This window comes from Strigops habroptila, chromosome 1 (genome assembly GCF_004027225.2).
Source record: "Strigops habroptila isolate Jane chromosome 1, bStrHab1.2.pri, whole genome shotgun sequence".
Lineage (NCBI taxonomy): Eukaryota > Metazoa > Chordata > Aves > Psittaciformes > Psittacidae > Strigops > Strigops habroptila.
This window is the reverse complement of record NC_044277.2, coordinates 50,234,443-50,248,970: the sequence shown is the minus strand read 5'-3', so window position 1 is coordinate 50,248,970 and position 14,528 is coordinate 50,234,443. Positions and strand designations below refer to the sequence as shown.

At 41.1% G+C, this 14,528-nt stretch overlaps 1 protein-coding gene across 4 annotated transcripts in view; it reads left to right on the top strand.

Moving 5' to 3' along the window:
- DLGAP1 (DLG associated protein 1) overlaps positions 1–14,528 on the top strand; it is a 398,543-nt gene that overhangs the window by 367,966 nt on the left and 16,049 nt on the right. For all 4 annotated transcript variants that reach the window (XM_030496374.1, XM_030496355.1, XM_030496364.1 and 1 more), the window contains 3 exons: positions 12–385; positions 3,598–3,689; positions 12,054–12,472. In XM_030496374.1, the coding sequence (XP_030352234.1) occupies positions 12–385; positions 3,598–3,689; positions 12,054–12,472 (885 nt within the window). The remainder of the gene's footprint in view (positions 1–11; positions 386–3,597; positions 3,690–12,053; positions 12,473–14,528) is intronic.

Sequence of the window (14,528 nt, the reverse complement as noted above, 5' to 3'; positions counted from 1 at the left end):
TTTTTTTCCAGTGTCATCTTGCATTACCACCTATAAGAAGACACCGCCTCCAGTCCCACCAAGAACTACCACCAAACCGTTTATTTCCATCACAGCCCAGAGCAGCACAGAGTCTGCCCAAGATGCATATATGGATGGGCATGGACAGAGGGGAGATATCATCAGTCAGTCTGGACTTAGCAACTCCACGGAGAGCTTGGACAGTATGAAGGCACTGACAGCTGCTATTGAAGCTGCGAATGCGCAGATCCATGGCCCTGCAAGTCAACATGTAGGGAACAACACTGCCACCGTCACCACCACCACAACCATTGCCACCGTTGCAGTAGAAGATAGAAAGAAGGACCACTTCAAGAAAAACAGATGCTTATCTATTGGAATACAGGTACAGTACAGTACATGGATTATTGCCTGCCCTTGTTTTCGATCTCTACATCTGGTTTACTGCTTGTTATGCAATGTTTTGTGTATTTTTCTTCTTTTCCTGACAGGTACCTATGTAGAAATTGCAGCAGCATATTCATTCTGCATGGTCCTAATGATGTTTTCCTAATTTATCGTAAAAACATCAGATGCAATGATTTGTTTAAGTCTCCTTGCTGCTTGTTATTCAGCTTTGCTAAATTACACACATGAGCACTAATCTATGAATCATAACACAGCGGGGGTCAGAAAGGCATGAATTAAATCACTGAAAGGGAATGTGTAAAACAATGATTTACATTACACTATCACCCAAAAAATATTTTCGTCCAGCCTCAGTGAATTAATTGTCACTGCTTATTCATGCATTTCATAATGACTAGTAGCCACTTGAATGAGGCAGCATTGTTCCCATCTCAGCCTCAAGAGCAGAGGATAAGTTCCTTCTGAGTTGCCCTTGTGAAAGAAAATTACGTTTTGTTACCTCTAGTGGAATGAAACAAGAAAACTAACCCTGCCAAAGTTCACTCTTATTTACAGAAAGAAGAAGAGCAAATAAACTAGACCAATGTAATCTGCTTTCTTAATTAATCTTTCCCATACCCCTACACTCCCAAAAAAATAAAAAATAAAGAAAAGAAGAACGTGCATAGGACTCCAGCTATCTGTTTGCAAGGTTAGCTTTTCCAATGAAGTACTTGAACTTACAATCAGCTGAGAATCAACATGGGTTTTGATGGGAGATGAACGCCAAGCAAATAGAATAGCAATCCACAGCTTATCAGCCTGAAGACATGGTATTTTTCTTGCAGATGGAAGTTGTAAGCACAGCACTATGTGCCTGGACAGGCTTATCTGATTAGCAAAGCCTAAGAATTTGCCATGAAATCTTTGCATCAGCCTGATGAGATGAGAGGTGCTGTGTAGAAGTATGCCATCCCAGGAGCAGCTCCCGGAGAAGCTGTGACTTTTCTCTTGCTTCTTCTTGGAAGGGCAATAATTACTGTTTCACATGGGTTAGGTTCACTGCCTTGGTTGTACCCTTTTTCTGCTTCACAAGCATTTGTTTTGGATATATCCTGAAAGAAGGGCTGATATTCAGTATTAAACACAGGAGCATGATCTAGGCGGGACAGGGATAGAGGAAAGCTCTTCTATTACTTATTCCCATTCTCAGTCAAGTCTAATGTTGTAATTCCTCATTTCACTGAGCAAGGCTCCTTAGCAGACAAACACCCTGCAAAATAATAAGCAGAAAGAAATCATTTCCATGTTTGCAGAAGCCAAAATGTACAACGATGATGTGAAGCATGGCTTTTGAGACACCATTTCCCTGCTGTCTCTTCTTCAGGTAGTGCTTCTGCAAGTAACAAATGCTGCTTTTGGAAGTATAGGGGCCTCAGTTTCCTGAGATCTGAGGAAAATAATGCCCCAAATGCTGTTCAAGCCTTTGAAACTTTGAAATTTACAGATGACCAACATAATCATATGTGAAAGCTGCCTGGGGATGGTCATGAGGCGCTGCCAGGGTAATTTTTGTGTACAAATCAATGGAGATGCCAAAAGCCGGGATTACGTGAAGCAAAGCCTTCAGCAGTGATACAGTCTTACAGGATTCCCGCCCGTGCACCATGCCACCTTCCCAGTTGTCCTCATCAATGAGATTTTTAGAGCCAGACAGGCTTCACAAATAAAACTACTTTGCTAGCCCACTGTCTGGTCCATTTTGCAGCATCGTTGAACAAGCAATCGTGCTCGTACAGCTGAAGAGGTAGTGTGGGGGTGGAAATATCATAAAATAGCTGTTGCTGCCAGAAATTACTTCTTTTAGAAACAACTGCCCTAAAATAGGTAGGTAGGCTGTCAGCCCTCTGACTGGCAGTGTGGAGTCAGTCTCTCTCCACTGACTGTAAAGAGAACCTAGTTTAGGCTTGTGCCCTACTCAGACCAGGTATACACCTTAATTATAGCTTGGCCCATCATTGTAGAGCAAGGCAAGCTGCAGAGGCATAGTCTTGGTTTGCTTCCTTCTCTAACAAACAAACCTAATGTGTACTTGTGATGAACCTCCATGTGTGTCCTCTGCACCCCTCAGTCACTTTTGGGCACTTGGGGCTGCACCCCAGGCCTTTGCTGTAGATCTGTTTAGCAAAAAACAAAAAGTAAAGCAAAAAAAAAAAAAAACCCTTTCCATCAAAAGGCTCCTTCTGTCTCTCAGTTATAGGATTTAAGGCATAGTTCTCTCCCCAAAAGCCTCAGTACCAGGCAAGTACCTCAATTCTTTGAGCACTCTAACTTTCATCCCTCCTTGAGCACTTTTCCTGCATAGCCTGTTCAAGTGGCTCTCAACAAGAAGCTTATTTACTGGTGGAAGAGATGCTAACTACAGCAGGAGATTTTGTACACCCAGGATCCACAGGCTACTTGTAATCCTGCTGTGGTCCAAAAATTCTGTGTGCCAGGAATTTTTTTTCTTGTATGACTAGTAATCTCATATATAGCATTGGCAATTAACAGCTGCACTGATTGGACCAAGAATTCTGTGATTTTGCTCAAAGACATATCTTAAATATGTGTTAAATGTTAACTTTTTACCATTGATATATATCTCCTCACAGAGATGGGGAGGTGGTATAAAGTTCCTCCCTCTGCTCCTGGGGACCACCTGTTTGCATGATGAAGCAGTAAAGAAAATGCATCCAAGAGCAGCATCTGTTTTCCTTAAATCTTATCTGTACAGTGCTCTGATCCAGGGCACTAACATTTCAACAAAATAAACACATAATTTTGACATGAGTTCATGTATGTACACATATAAAGACTAACAGGTAAAATCAAACAAATGGAACACAGTAAGTGGACTTACAGCTGCTTGGAGATTTGCTCTGGAAAATGTGAGCATCCAGACTCCAGAAAATATTGGATAAACTCCATCTGCATTTTGCAGGCTGAATCTTGTCTTACCGGAAATGCTTTATAGATTAACAAGAATGATGAATATTCACTAATAAGATGAGAAATGGGCACACCATGGATAAACTATCTGACTAGATGAAGGTACTTATGGTGCAAGCTATATATGCAGACACTTATTATGCATAGAAATTGTAAGCAGCTGGGCTATATCTCTGTTAAAATACATTATAATTAGCTGTTTTGTTTTTTTTTTTTAAGGTTGATGGTGCTGAAGAGTCCAACAAATCAGTTGAAAATAAAGCAACCAGTAAGTTCCAGTCCATAGGAGTCCAAGTAGAGGAGGAAAAGTGGTGAGTAAAAGTTAATAATGTTTTTCTAAAGTAAATAATTATGCTGCAACTAATTTTTGAGAGCCCTAGTTCCTGCACACATGACCATATTAACCTGCTTCCTGGATGAATTGTTAGATCACCCAACTGAAAAGCTGAGTCTTATAAATGCTGTAGCTCTTATTTCTCAGAGGGGATTTTTCCGGACCAGTGGCAGAAGTGGAAGAAAAGTGCCACATATTTTAAAGGTCATTGTACTTTTAATAAGCTCTTTTTCCCCAGAAAATCTACCTAAAGAGCGAAAGGTGATGCAGCCGGAATATTAGTCTTGAGGTGGCTGCAGCAGCATGGAGTCGATGGGGAAGTTTACCTTGTTTTTCAGCAGAATAATTTCAGCCACGTGGATCAGTGCAGTAGCAGAGCCAAACTGATTGCTTTTGCTCAGGTATCTCACCCAGACATCTCTGCATTACAACTGCTCCCTTGTGAAAAAATGTTGAGATTAAAAAGCAAGCTTGTAAAACTCAGTTCTCTCTCCAGTCTGCAGTGCAACCTGAATTAGTAAACAAATATGCTTCAATTAAAATATATATATAATTTAGATATATATAAAATAGTTGTTGTCTTTAAGGGTTGTATTTCTTTTTGATGGCAAATTGAAATTACACTGTAGGGCAGCATAATTGTGCATAGCACTTCCCAGACACATAAAGTTTCTGAGTGCTTGACCACAACTGTAAATCTGAATTCCTGTCCAAAACTGGACTCAGCTTTTTCTTCAGCCAGTTTCTTCTGGCTGAAGAAAAGCTGGACTCTCCCCTCACCTCTGAGCATGCAGGCCTGCCCAGTGATGCTGTGGCTGCAAGCACCCACCCAAGTCTGTTCATTTTTCATTTCATTTGGCTGCTCATAGCTTTTAGATCCTGGAGCCATTTTGCTGATAACTCCCTGTACTGTATCGTAGGAGAAGCCTCAGGGCAGTATCGCTTGTCACTGACGGAAGAGTCACCCTTGCAATCTCTCCAGAGAAAACCTGGGCACAGCAAATCTGAGCTGACAAAATTAGTGCCCTCTGCCCTCCTCTGGCCCGCCAACTGCAGTAGCAAGCAGAGATGTCCATTTCACACTGGTTTCTTCCTACCTCTGCTAAAAATACCCTAAAAAAACATGTTATCTACACCATTTTCAATTCAACGAAATCTCCCTGTAAAGTATCAGAGTATTTTCCTGTGGTTTGAAAAGGCTAAAGTGATTTCAGAAAAAAGAAACATGATTTTGCAATGACTTTACGAGGCTGTTACCAAGTTCCTCATTAACCTGCTAAAACATCTCTTGCTGGCAGACATTTCTTTATGTGTTAGACCTTAGCCCCATTTACCCACAACTCTTCCAACACTAGATAAATGAGCACATTAGAATAGATGAATAGATGCTGAAGGACCATTTCCCTTCAGCCTGAGCACAAAGGAAATAACTACCCCAAAAGCCCAACCTTCCCCCTCCCCTCAAAAAAATCCAAAACCAACTCAAACCAAAACACACTAAAACAATGAAAGAAAGAAATGGCTGTTTGTAAATACCTTACTTCCAGAGTCTGCTTTCTATTGCAGTTTTTATTGCTCCAGACAAAAAGGTAAGATTTGCCTGTGAGGGTCTGCCCTGAGAAAGCAATATTTCTGCATTACCTCCTGACAGATGTGTTTGGGGGTTTCCTTGCTGATAAAGTTGAAGTTGCTGCTGTTTGGAGCAGATGGGCATACAGCAATCTATCATGGACTTTCAGAAGTGAACTGGCTGATAAAGGACAGCCCCTAATCCCTAGAAAATGAGCGCACTCAAGACACAAAGGGTTTATCAGCACAGTTTGGCACCATATTCCTCCTTTTTTTTTTAAACACAGCAGAGCACAAGGTATTGATTATCTGTTACAGAAATAGAATTGTAAATACAGTGCATTCTTCCCTATCCCTGCACCATAACATCTGCAGAGCCTAAGAAAAACCCTTTTGAGTTGAATCTTTGACAAATTAATGTTTTTTAAAATAAACTTTCAGGCTTCAGAAACATTACGTAAATATAAAAGAAGAAGAAAAGAATGACACAGCAAAGAGAATAAATACAGTAAATTGATCATGTTTCCTTGCCAGTCTAAGCTATTAAGTGCAGTGTTATAAAAGAAAGCTCTCTGCTTAATGCACCAAAAGCCTACCATACAAAATTTGGTTTAGTCCTCTTCTTTGCTTCCTGCTCTTTCTTCCCAGCTTTCCCTCACCTCAAATGACTGTCCTTCTCACACTAAGGAGTCTTACCTGCTCATGTCCTTTTTAATATTCCTCCTTCTATGCTTAGACCAAGTAAGCAAAAGATTTTGCTTCCATTTCTTGATCTAAGGTAGCTCAAAAACCAAGCATCTTCAGAGGACAGCTCTATCTCTTCCATCTTCCATGTCAACTCAGACCTTTCATTAGTCCTTCACTCCGTAACCTGGGCTTCCTGCCAAGATGCGAGTCTTCCTCCTCCTCTTGTACAGCTCAAAGAATAAATGTGCCTACCACTACCTGACCATTTTACAACTAGATCCATCACCGCTATTCATATTATCCTCAGTTCTTTATGCTGCTTGCGCTCAATAATATTTTGCATACCCATTCCCGAAGTGCAGCTCCACAATTTCTGGCATTTATAGAGTACCTCTGTCCAATCCTTCTTGTAGAAAAAATTGGTATGCATGTCTTTCAGCCTCATGATCTTCCTGCTGTTACTCTCTTATCTCTCATCTGATATCCCCCATGAGAGATGAGGGGATCCCCCAAAACCTAAGCCAAATCTTCCTGCCCTTTCCTCACGACCCACCTTTTCCAGGGCATTTTTGAAACATTTATCTAATGAAACTGATCAGTTCAATGACAGGGCACTTCCATTTCTGTTCATTTCTGTCTGTCCTTTCTCTCTACCTGCAACTTCTTGACCTCAAGGGACCACCTTCCATTTCTCACTTACAGAAGATAATTGAGTTGTTGGAAGTCAACCACTTCTACTGAACTAGAAAAGGAGTTATATACTGTGCCAGGCCGATTAGCATACATCCTTATTGAACAAGGGGCTCTCATTTTTAGTTTCTCTTACTTCTTTATGTTGTCTGCCTTAAGATATCCTCCCCCAAAATTGTCTTGCTTATTGCTCTAGTCGCACCATCAGCTGGTAATTTTACTTGGTTTGCTATCACAAGAACTTATGAATGCTGAAACAGTGTTAGTTTCTGAAGTAAGAACACTGCCATGGGAGATTAAAACCATAGACAGATGGTCCTTCACCATTTTCTCTGGCTTCTGTGGGGCCAGGGAAGGTGCCCGCACCTCTTGCTGTGATATAAAGTGTGGCTTACCACACCATACTTCTTGGTGTGGTATACACTGAAATGATTTAGAATGGTGGTGGGGATAATATGTCTACTTATGCCAAGCACAAGCGTAAACTGGGAGAGGAGTGGCTGGTCAGCAGCTCTGCAGAAAGGGACGTGGGGGTGCTGGTCAGCAGCAGGATCAATAGGAGCCCTGGCAGCCCAGAGGGCAAACCACATCCTGGGGTGCATTACATACAGCATCGTCAGCCAGTCAAAAGAGGTGATTGTCCCGCTGTACTCAGTGCTGGTGGGGCCTCATCTTGAGTGCTGTGTGCAGTGCTGGGACCCATAGTTTAAGGATGTGAAAGTCCTTGAATGTGTCCAGAGGATGACAACAAAGCTGATGAAAGGGCTGGAGGGAATGTCCTGCGAGGAGGGGTTGAGGACTTTGGGCTTGTCTAGCTTGGGGAAAAGGAAGCTGAGGGGTGACATCATTGCTTTCTACAGGTTCTTGAGGAGGGGAAGTGGAGAGGGCGGTGCTGAGCTCTTCTCTCTGGTATCCACTGACGGAACGCCTGTGAATAGTTCAAAGCTGCACTAGGGAAGGTTTAGACTGGACATTAGGAAGCATTTCTTTACCAAGAAGGTGGTCAAACACTGGAACAGGCTTCCTGGAAAAGTGGTCGATCATTGTAGGTCCCTTCCAACTGAAACAGTCTATTCTAAAATTGCCATAAAGGATTAGAGTTTCTCTGCTAAGACTGTTAGTGATGAAAAGACTATGTGAATCAGAGAAGGAGAGGGATAGAGCAAAGCACACAAGATTATGTAGCTTGAAGATATATGGCTGAAGATCCTGCCATTAGAAGACATGGTACTGCGTCTGCTAGCTCCTGCAGTTTGTTTTGTTCTGCTGACAGCGGCTGCAACCTTAGCAGAGAAGCCCACAGCCAAGGAAGATTACAGCCAATGGCTAAAGTGAGTCAGGCTGAATTTAATGTAAGTGCCCGTGAGGCTCGTCATGCATCAGTTAGTTTGAAACCTAGATATTTTCTGGGTTTTGCGTTGGGTCTTTTTTAGGAAAGAAAGTAGTTCTCTGGGTTGAAATGTAAACATGTTTTTCAAAAGAAAGTGAGAGAAGACTTAGAAGCAGAGAGTTGAATGCTAACAAGTGACCCTGTTGTTGCTGTTCAAAACACATCATGCTGTTGTTCTCCATACTGGTTTATCCAGTCTGAGGTTTCATGGCTTTCTGCACCTTAGGCCATATATCTGCTGCAGTTCTCTGAAGCTGTGATTATTACACCTTGTGCCTGCAGGGCACAACCGAGTACAAAAGGGCCAGGCCTGAAAGCAAAGGAAGAAGCAAATCTCTGTTTTTAACAATTACAAGCAATTTCTGAATTTCTTTTTTTTTTTTTTTTTTTTTTTTTTTAGGTAGGCCTGTGACTATTTTGTAGGTGTAAAAGCAGTGAAAACTTAGGCATTGGCTTCATCCAGTCTCCTCTGGTATGGAGTTTTAACTGAGAGCTAAACAAAAAAAAGGCTCATTTGGGATACAAATGGTTTTTGTAAGAGTAAAACATCCTGGAAGTGAGTGAGGAAGCAATGTCAGAGACTAAAATTACCATCTATTAGGCATTTTATATAGATGTGCTAAAGGCAGGCAGATAGTGGGTGCCTTCCTGCATTTCCATTTCATTCAACATACATTTCCTTGGGAGTATTTTTTTAATTTTGAACTGATGCTATATTCTATTGCCAAGTTGTTTTTCTTTTGAAGACAGATAGGTTACACAGTCTGGTGCCAAGAATCTGTCAAGCCAGCCTGCAGCATACTGTTTTATAGATAAAGCAAAGGCAAAAAAAATCAGGTCATTCTGTTTAATTTTTTGAGCAGTCTGGTTTTGGTGGTAGTAGCTCATAGGGAACCCAGTAAGAGTACACTCCTGAAAGCTTTGAAATATAGTGCCTCCAGTAATACATCCTCTTGGCAAGTAGACCTTGATGTTTTCACATTTGGGATTTGGTGTACACTGAAGAGCCAGGATGTTAACTGAAAATACAAATGGTCATCTGAAACAGAAGTATATCAGAGTCTAGGGCACTGGGGAAAGCAGAAGGCGGCTGTGACATGGAGGTGGGGACACGGAGAAGAACGAGCATGGATCAAGGCATTTGCTTTTCTTTCCAGTACCATAGAAGGTGTGGAAGAGTACACCGTGTACTAATTCCTTGCCTCTCAGTGAACCCTGACTAAATGACTGAAAAGAAATCCTCCGTGAGCATGTGCCTGTGAGGGCACACATGGATTCTTTTGTATGTGTATGCATGCACACACTTCAGTGCTGATAAAGTCATTTGTCAGGTTGGTGGCCAAATTAAAGCAATTTTTTAAAAAACTAGCATAAATTGGACTGAAAGATATTCATTGTAATGTCAGCCTAAAGCTAAAGTCTTTGTAACAACTAATAACAGTCTAACAGCTCTTCTCTGCCAAGGGACAGTAGCAAATACTTGGGAGAGTGTGTAAAGGAAAAGTATAAAGAGTGTGTATAAAGTACTACTTCTCCCAGTAGACATTCCCAATTTAGCAGTCTGTTGTTCAGAGACTTCCTAAGCCAGATATGACATCTGTGTAACAGCTCTTCCTGGAGCTATCTCCTGTGAATTTGATTGGATTCTCTTTGAACCTATTTTTACCTTTGGTTTTCCCAAGATCCTGTGGCAATTTAATTATACATTGTGTGAAGAAATACTTCCTTTTGCTAGATGTAAATCTTTAGACCTCTAAGCCATGCAACTGGCTGCCTTCTTCGCCACAGTTCTTGCACTCTCGGAAATGGTGAAACATCACCTGGTTGGGATTTCATAGGTCTCTCATATCCCTCCTCAGCCATCTGTTTTCTAAACCAAGAAATGTCTTTCCTCCTGTGGAAGCCATACCATATCTCCAATGATCCTTGTCCTCCCTTTTGAACTTTTCCTGCTGCATCAGTCTGTAGCTTTGCTCTGCTTGTCAGATGGTAAATACTGCCGAGCTGAGGAGTTCTACTTGCTCATTTTTTTCAGTTTGCTGGTGCATATCATGCAAAACTACGGATAGCTTTTCCATCCTTTAACAACATCTGTTTCAAAAGAATTGCAAGCAGCAGACATTACTGAAAATGTTTGCATTCTAGGCCATTATAAAAAAATATACATATAATCTATTATTAATGTTTTCTAGGGATTGATGTGGCTGAGAAGCTAATTTAAGCTTTCTTCTGCAGAGGAATTGGCCTTTTCTTTTTAATTGGACAACCCTTCTCAACTTCTGGTTTGTTTTGCTCTACTCCTTTCAAAGCCCCACATCAACAGCCACTGATTTCCTCTATCAGCAGGACCTATTACAGTCCTCCTTGAAATCTGCGGCAGTCCTCCTGAGGTATCTGGGTTCATAAGGTATATAAGACATGAAATTCTCCCTTGGCATCCTTCCATCTGCTCTCTCCCCAGCTGCAGACTAAATACACTTGACGAAGTTTTGCTGTTAGTTGCACTTGTCTAATCGGCTATTGCTCTTCAGTGGAAGGTGGAATATAAATGGAGTGAAATGATGCCCAGCATCCAGCTCCACTGTCTCTTCAGCATTTTCCTTGCTGCTTGAGCTTAAACTGAAAATAGAACTGGTAAGGGCAAAACAGCCAAAATATCACAGGGAAATAGGTCTTAACGCTGGTTTTAAGAGTAAATGTGAGATAGTGAACAAATTAGAAGTGAACTACCTGCTGCATGAGTGCACAGGCATCCTGGCTTATTAAGAAGAAGTGGGAATCTGCCCCTGTTCAGTTGAAAACTATGTTAATTCTGAAGCCTAAATATTACTAATTTAAGTAACATCTACATTAATTACTTTACAGTTCTATCTTCTTTATCATCATGGGGCAAGACAGATGTCTGCTTTGCTTGTTTTCCTGTGTTCTTCAGTGCATCAGTTTCTAGAGTTACGTTGACTCTGTGATTATTTGCCTGCATATTTTCCACTCATTCCCTCCACAATTTACTGCCTGTCATATCTGCTCACTACCACCCCCTGCAAGAGCATTAGGTGTGTCTTACTCCCTACGCTTCCCTCTGCTCCTTCCCTACCAGGGTCTTCACCTCACATGCCTTGGACTGCAGAATTTGGGTGCTGTTTACATAAAGAAAACCCACCCAAACCAAAAGCCCCAAACCTCCTCTCTCCCCTGCTTTTGCTTTTACCCTCAGGGTTTGCTCTCTGTCCTCAGAGGTTCCAACATAGGGAAACTATGCAAAGTGAAAGGAAGCTACCCTCAGGGTGGCAGCCATCCCAATGAGAATAACACAGACCGACTGAGAATGCTATCTTTGGTATAAAAGAGAATACTGTTTTGAAACAAGGCTCAATGTGAAAAACAAAATGTCTGGACACTGGTAATGGGCAGTGAAATTGTAAGAGATGGCAGTGGTATTAGCAGGTATGTAATTATGAAGAGCAATTATGAAGAAGCAATATAAAATACTTATCTGGGTTAAAAATAATTATCTTCTTTATAAATGGAGTGTATAGTGTTACGTAGATAGTGGACTCATTGGTATTACTATCTTATCGGTCTCACATGTATGATTTTTAAATGTGGCTTGTGAGTTTGCGTGTGTAACTTCAAAGGGATGTGAGTTTTAAAAATTGAAAGATAAGCCACTTCTTAAAATTGGGGCCCTTTAACTTTTCATTAATCATTAACCTAAAATCCTGAGCTACTGACACCATTAGCTGTCTCTTGGGATAGCCCCTGGTTTTGTTAAACCACACAACAATTAGGGGTACTTCTTTCAATAAACAGTGAGCCTGCATGGAAAAAAAGAGATGTTTGTTTGTCGGCTTGCAATGAGAAAAGAAGTTTATGCTGATATTTCAAGAAAAAGCACCCCAGTATGACTGCCAGTCTTAGGAGGAGTGGCAGAACCTTAGAAAGTCCTTTCTTACCAAGTTACCTAGAAAAAGATTTCTAAACATTTTATGTTTGTGGTGTCCAAAGCTTTCGCAGGTTTACACGATCTAATAGTGTAACAACAGCTGTGCAAGCAGACCTGGATTTCCATGAGAACTTTGAAATAATCGACCCTCAAGAGGACAATACATGTTCTGGACAAATATCAAGACAATTTTCCCGAGATGCAAGCACCTCCACCGTTAGCATACAAGGGTCAGGAAACCATTACCATGCATGTGCGGTGGATGATGACTTTGATACAGATTTTGATCCATCAATTTTACCTCCTCCTGACCCCTGGATTGACTCTATTACTGAAGATCCTCTGGAAGCTGTTCAAAGGTCAGTGTGCCCACGAGATGGCCACTGGTTTCTAAAGCTACTACAGGCAGAGAGAGATCGTATGGAGGGCTGGTGCCAACAGATGGAGAGAGAAGAACGGGAAAACAACTTACCTGAGGACAGTAAGTAACTATGTACAATAATACTGCAACTACAAAGAAGTATTTAATATAGGTCAAATTTACTCCAGTGAATTCTGTATTGTGCCCTTTCTTATTTAGCTAACGAAGCTATGGTAGTGATTCTCAAAAGGACTATATGTATGTATATAATAATCCTTATTAAAGTTGACAGGAAATGCAAATCCTTGGCACTTCTGAAACTGCAGAGGTATTAGCTTTTGGGATTGCATAGTTCAACGGCTCATTAGGAGAGCGTGGTTAGGGATCTTGTAGTATTAATGTTTCGTAACACTTCCATTTGAAATCTCTTCTCATAACTTCAGAATATAATTGAGCAGACTCTCGTTCCTTTTCATTAAATCCATGTTTTAGTTGCCTTTTTGGATGGTGATTGGCATCAGGGTATCCGGGTGCTTCTCTGAACTAAAAGAGGTTTCAGCAGTGCTTCCAAGTTGTTCTCCTGCTCTTCCCCTCTCCAGCCCCCCAGCATCTCCCTTGCAGTTCTCATTCCTCTTTGACCTTCCTGGTAGAAGCAGGTCTCCATATTCTGTGATAAAAACCACACACATGCAAACGATATCTCAGCTGTCACCACTGCCAGAATTATTACCCCACCTGTAAGGTAACGGGAATGTATAGTAAAGCTTCATTAGGAAGAAAGCTTTGGTAGCTCATGTCTTATTCATTCAACCTAATAAGGGAAGAAAAGCTAAACATGTGCCTCCCTGTCCAGAATTTAGGTCCCCAGGTCTCACTTTTTTCCCCTTTTTAAAAATGGAGGTCAGTCCCTGCCTTTGCCTTCTGTGCCTTGTGCAGTGTGGCTGGAGCGCTAGCTAGCGAAGACCAAATCAAAAAAGTCATTGAATACCTCAGCCTTCCTCATATCCCAGGTAGCCAAGTCTCCCATTTCCTTCCAGAGAGGGTCCACATTTTCCTGTCTTCCTTTTATCACCGATATATCTACAGAAACTTTTTTTGTTTTCCTTGACATCCCTGGCTGGATTTAATTCTCCCAGGCCTTTAGCTTTCCTAACCTGGCTGCTCTGACAATTTCTCTGTATTCCTCCCAGGCTACCTGTCCTTACTTCCACCCTCTGTAGGCTTCCTTTTTGTGTTTGAATTTGTCCAGGAGCTACTTGTTCACCCATGCAGGCCTCCTGACATTTTTGCCCGTTTTCCTCACTGTTGGGATGCATCACTGAGATGTGAAGGTTTTGATTTATGGAAGAAAAAGAAATAACACTAGTAAAAATGATATTTTTTAAAATTCTTAGAAATGCATAAGCTGTTTCTGCTGGAACTTTCCATTCAACCCAATGAAAGAAATAACCATAGAGAAGTTTGATCTAGATAGTTAAAGTTAGATACTGTTGTAAGCAACTGGAAATTGACTTCTGATGGAAAGTACGAGATAACATTAAGATATGTTAAAGTTTTCTATTTACCACAAAATTTCTGTTATATAATAGGCTAACAGTTTCTTCTAAGGCAATAATACAGAAGGATTAGTCCTCAAAGCAGGTCCAGATTCCCCAAATTTTAGAATATTTGAACCTCATTTTCAATTTACATCATCAATACATTCAAAAATCTCTTTGAACATGTATCAGAATACAAATGTTTTCTATTGTTAGTATGCAAGAAATAAGCTTCATGAAGTAAAAGATTTTAGATTGAAAAACAAGTATGAACACATAACAAATAGGAAGTACACAACATTTGTAAATCCAAGCAACAAAGCCCACTTGCTTTCTTTTTGCCACAACAACTTAGACTGGCCATAAGGAAGGCATTTTCTATGATGAGGTGAGGCACTAGCACAGGTTGGCCAGAGAAGCTGTGTCTGCCCCATCTCTGGCAGTGTTCAAGGCCAGGTTGGATGGGGGTTTGAGCAACCTGGTCTAGTGGAAGATGTCCCTGCCTGTGGCAGGGGGTTGGAACTAAACCATTCTAAGAGTCTGTGATTCTATGAGCTGATAATAATGGGAAAAAACTACAGATATTTTATTTGTACACCAAAGTAGTTATTCAGCTTGGGAAAAAACATAAAGTGAAT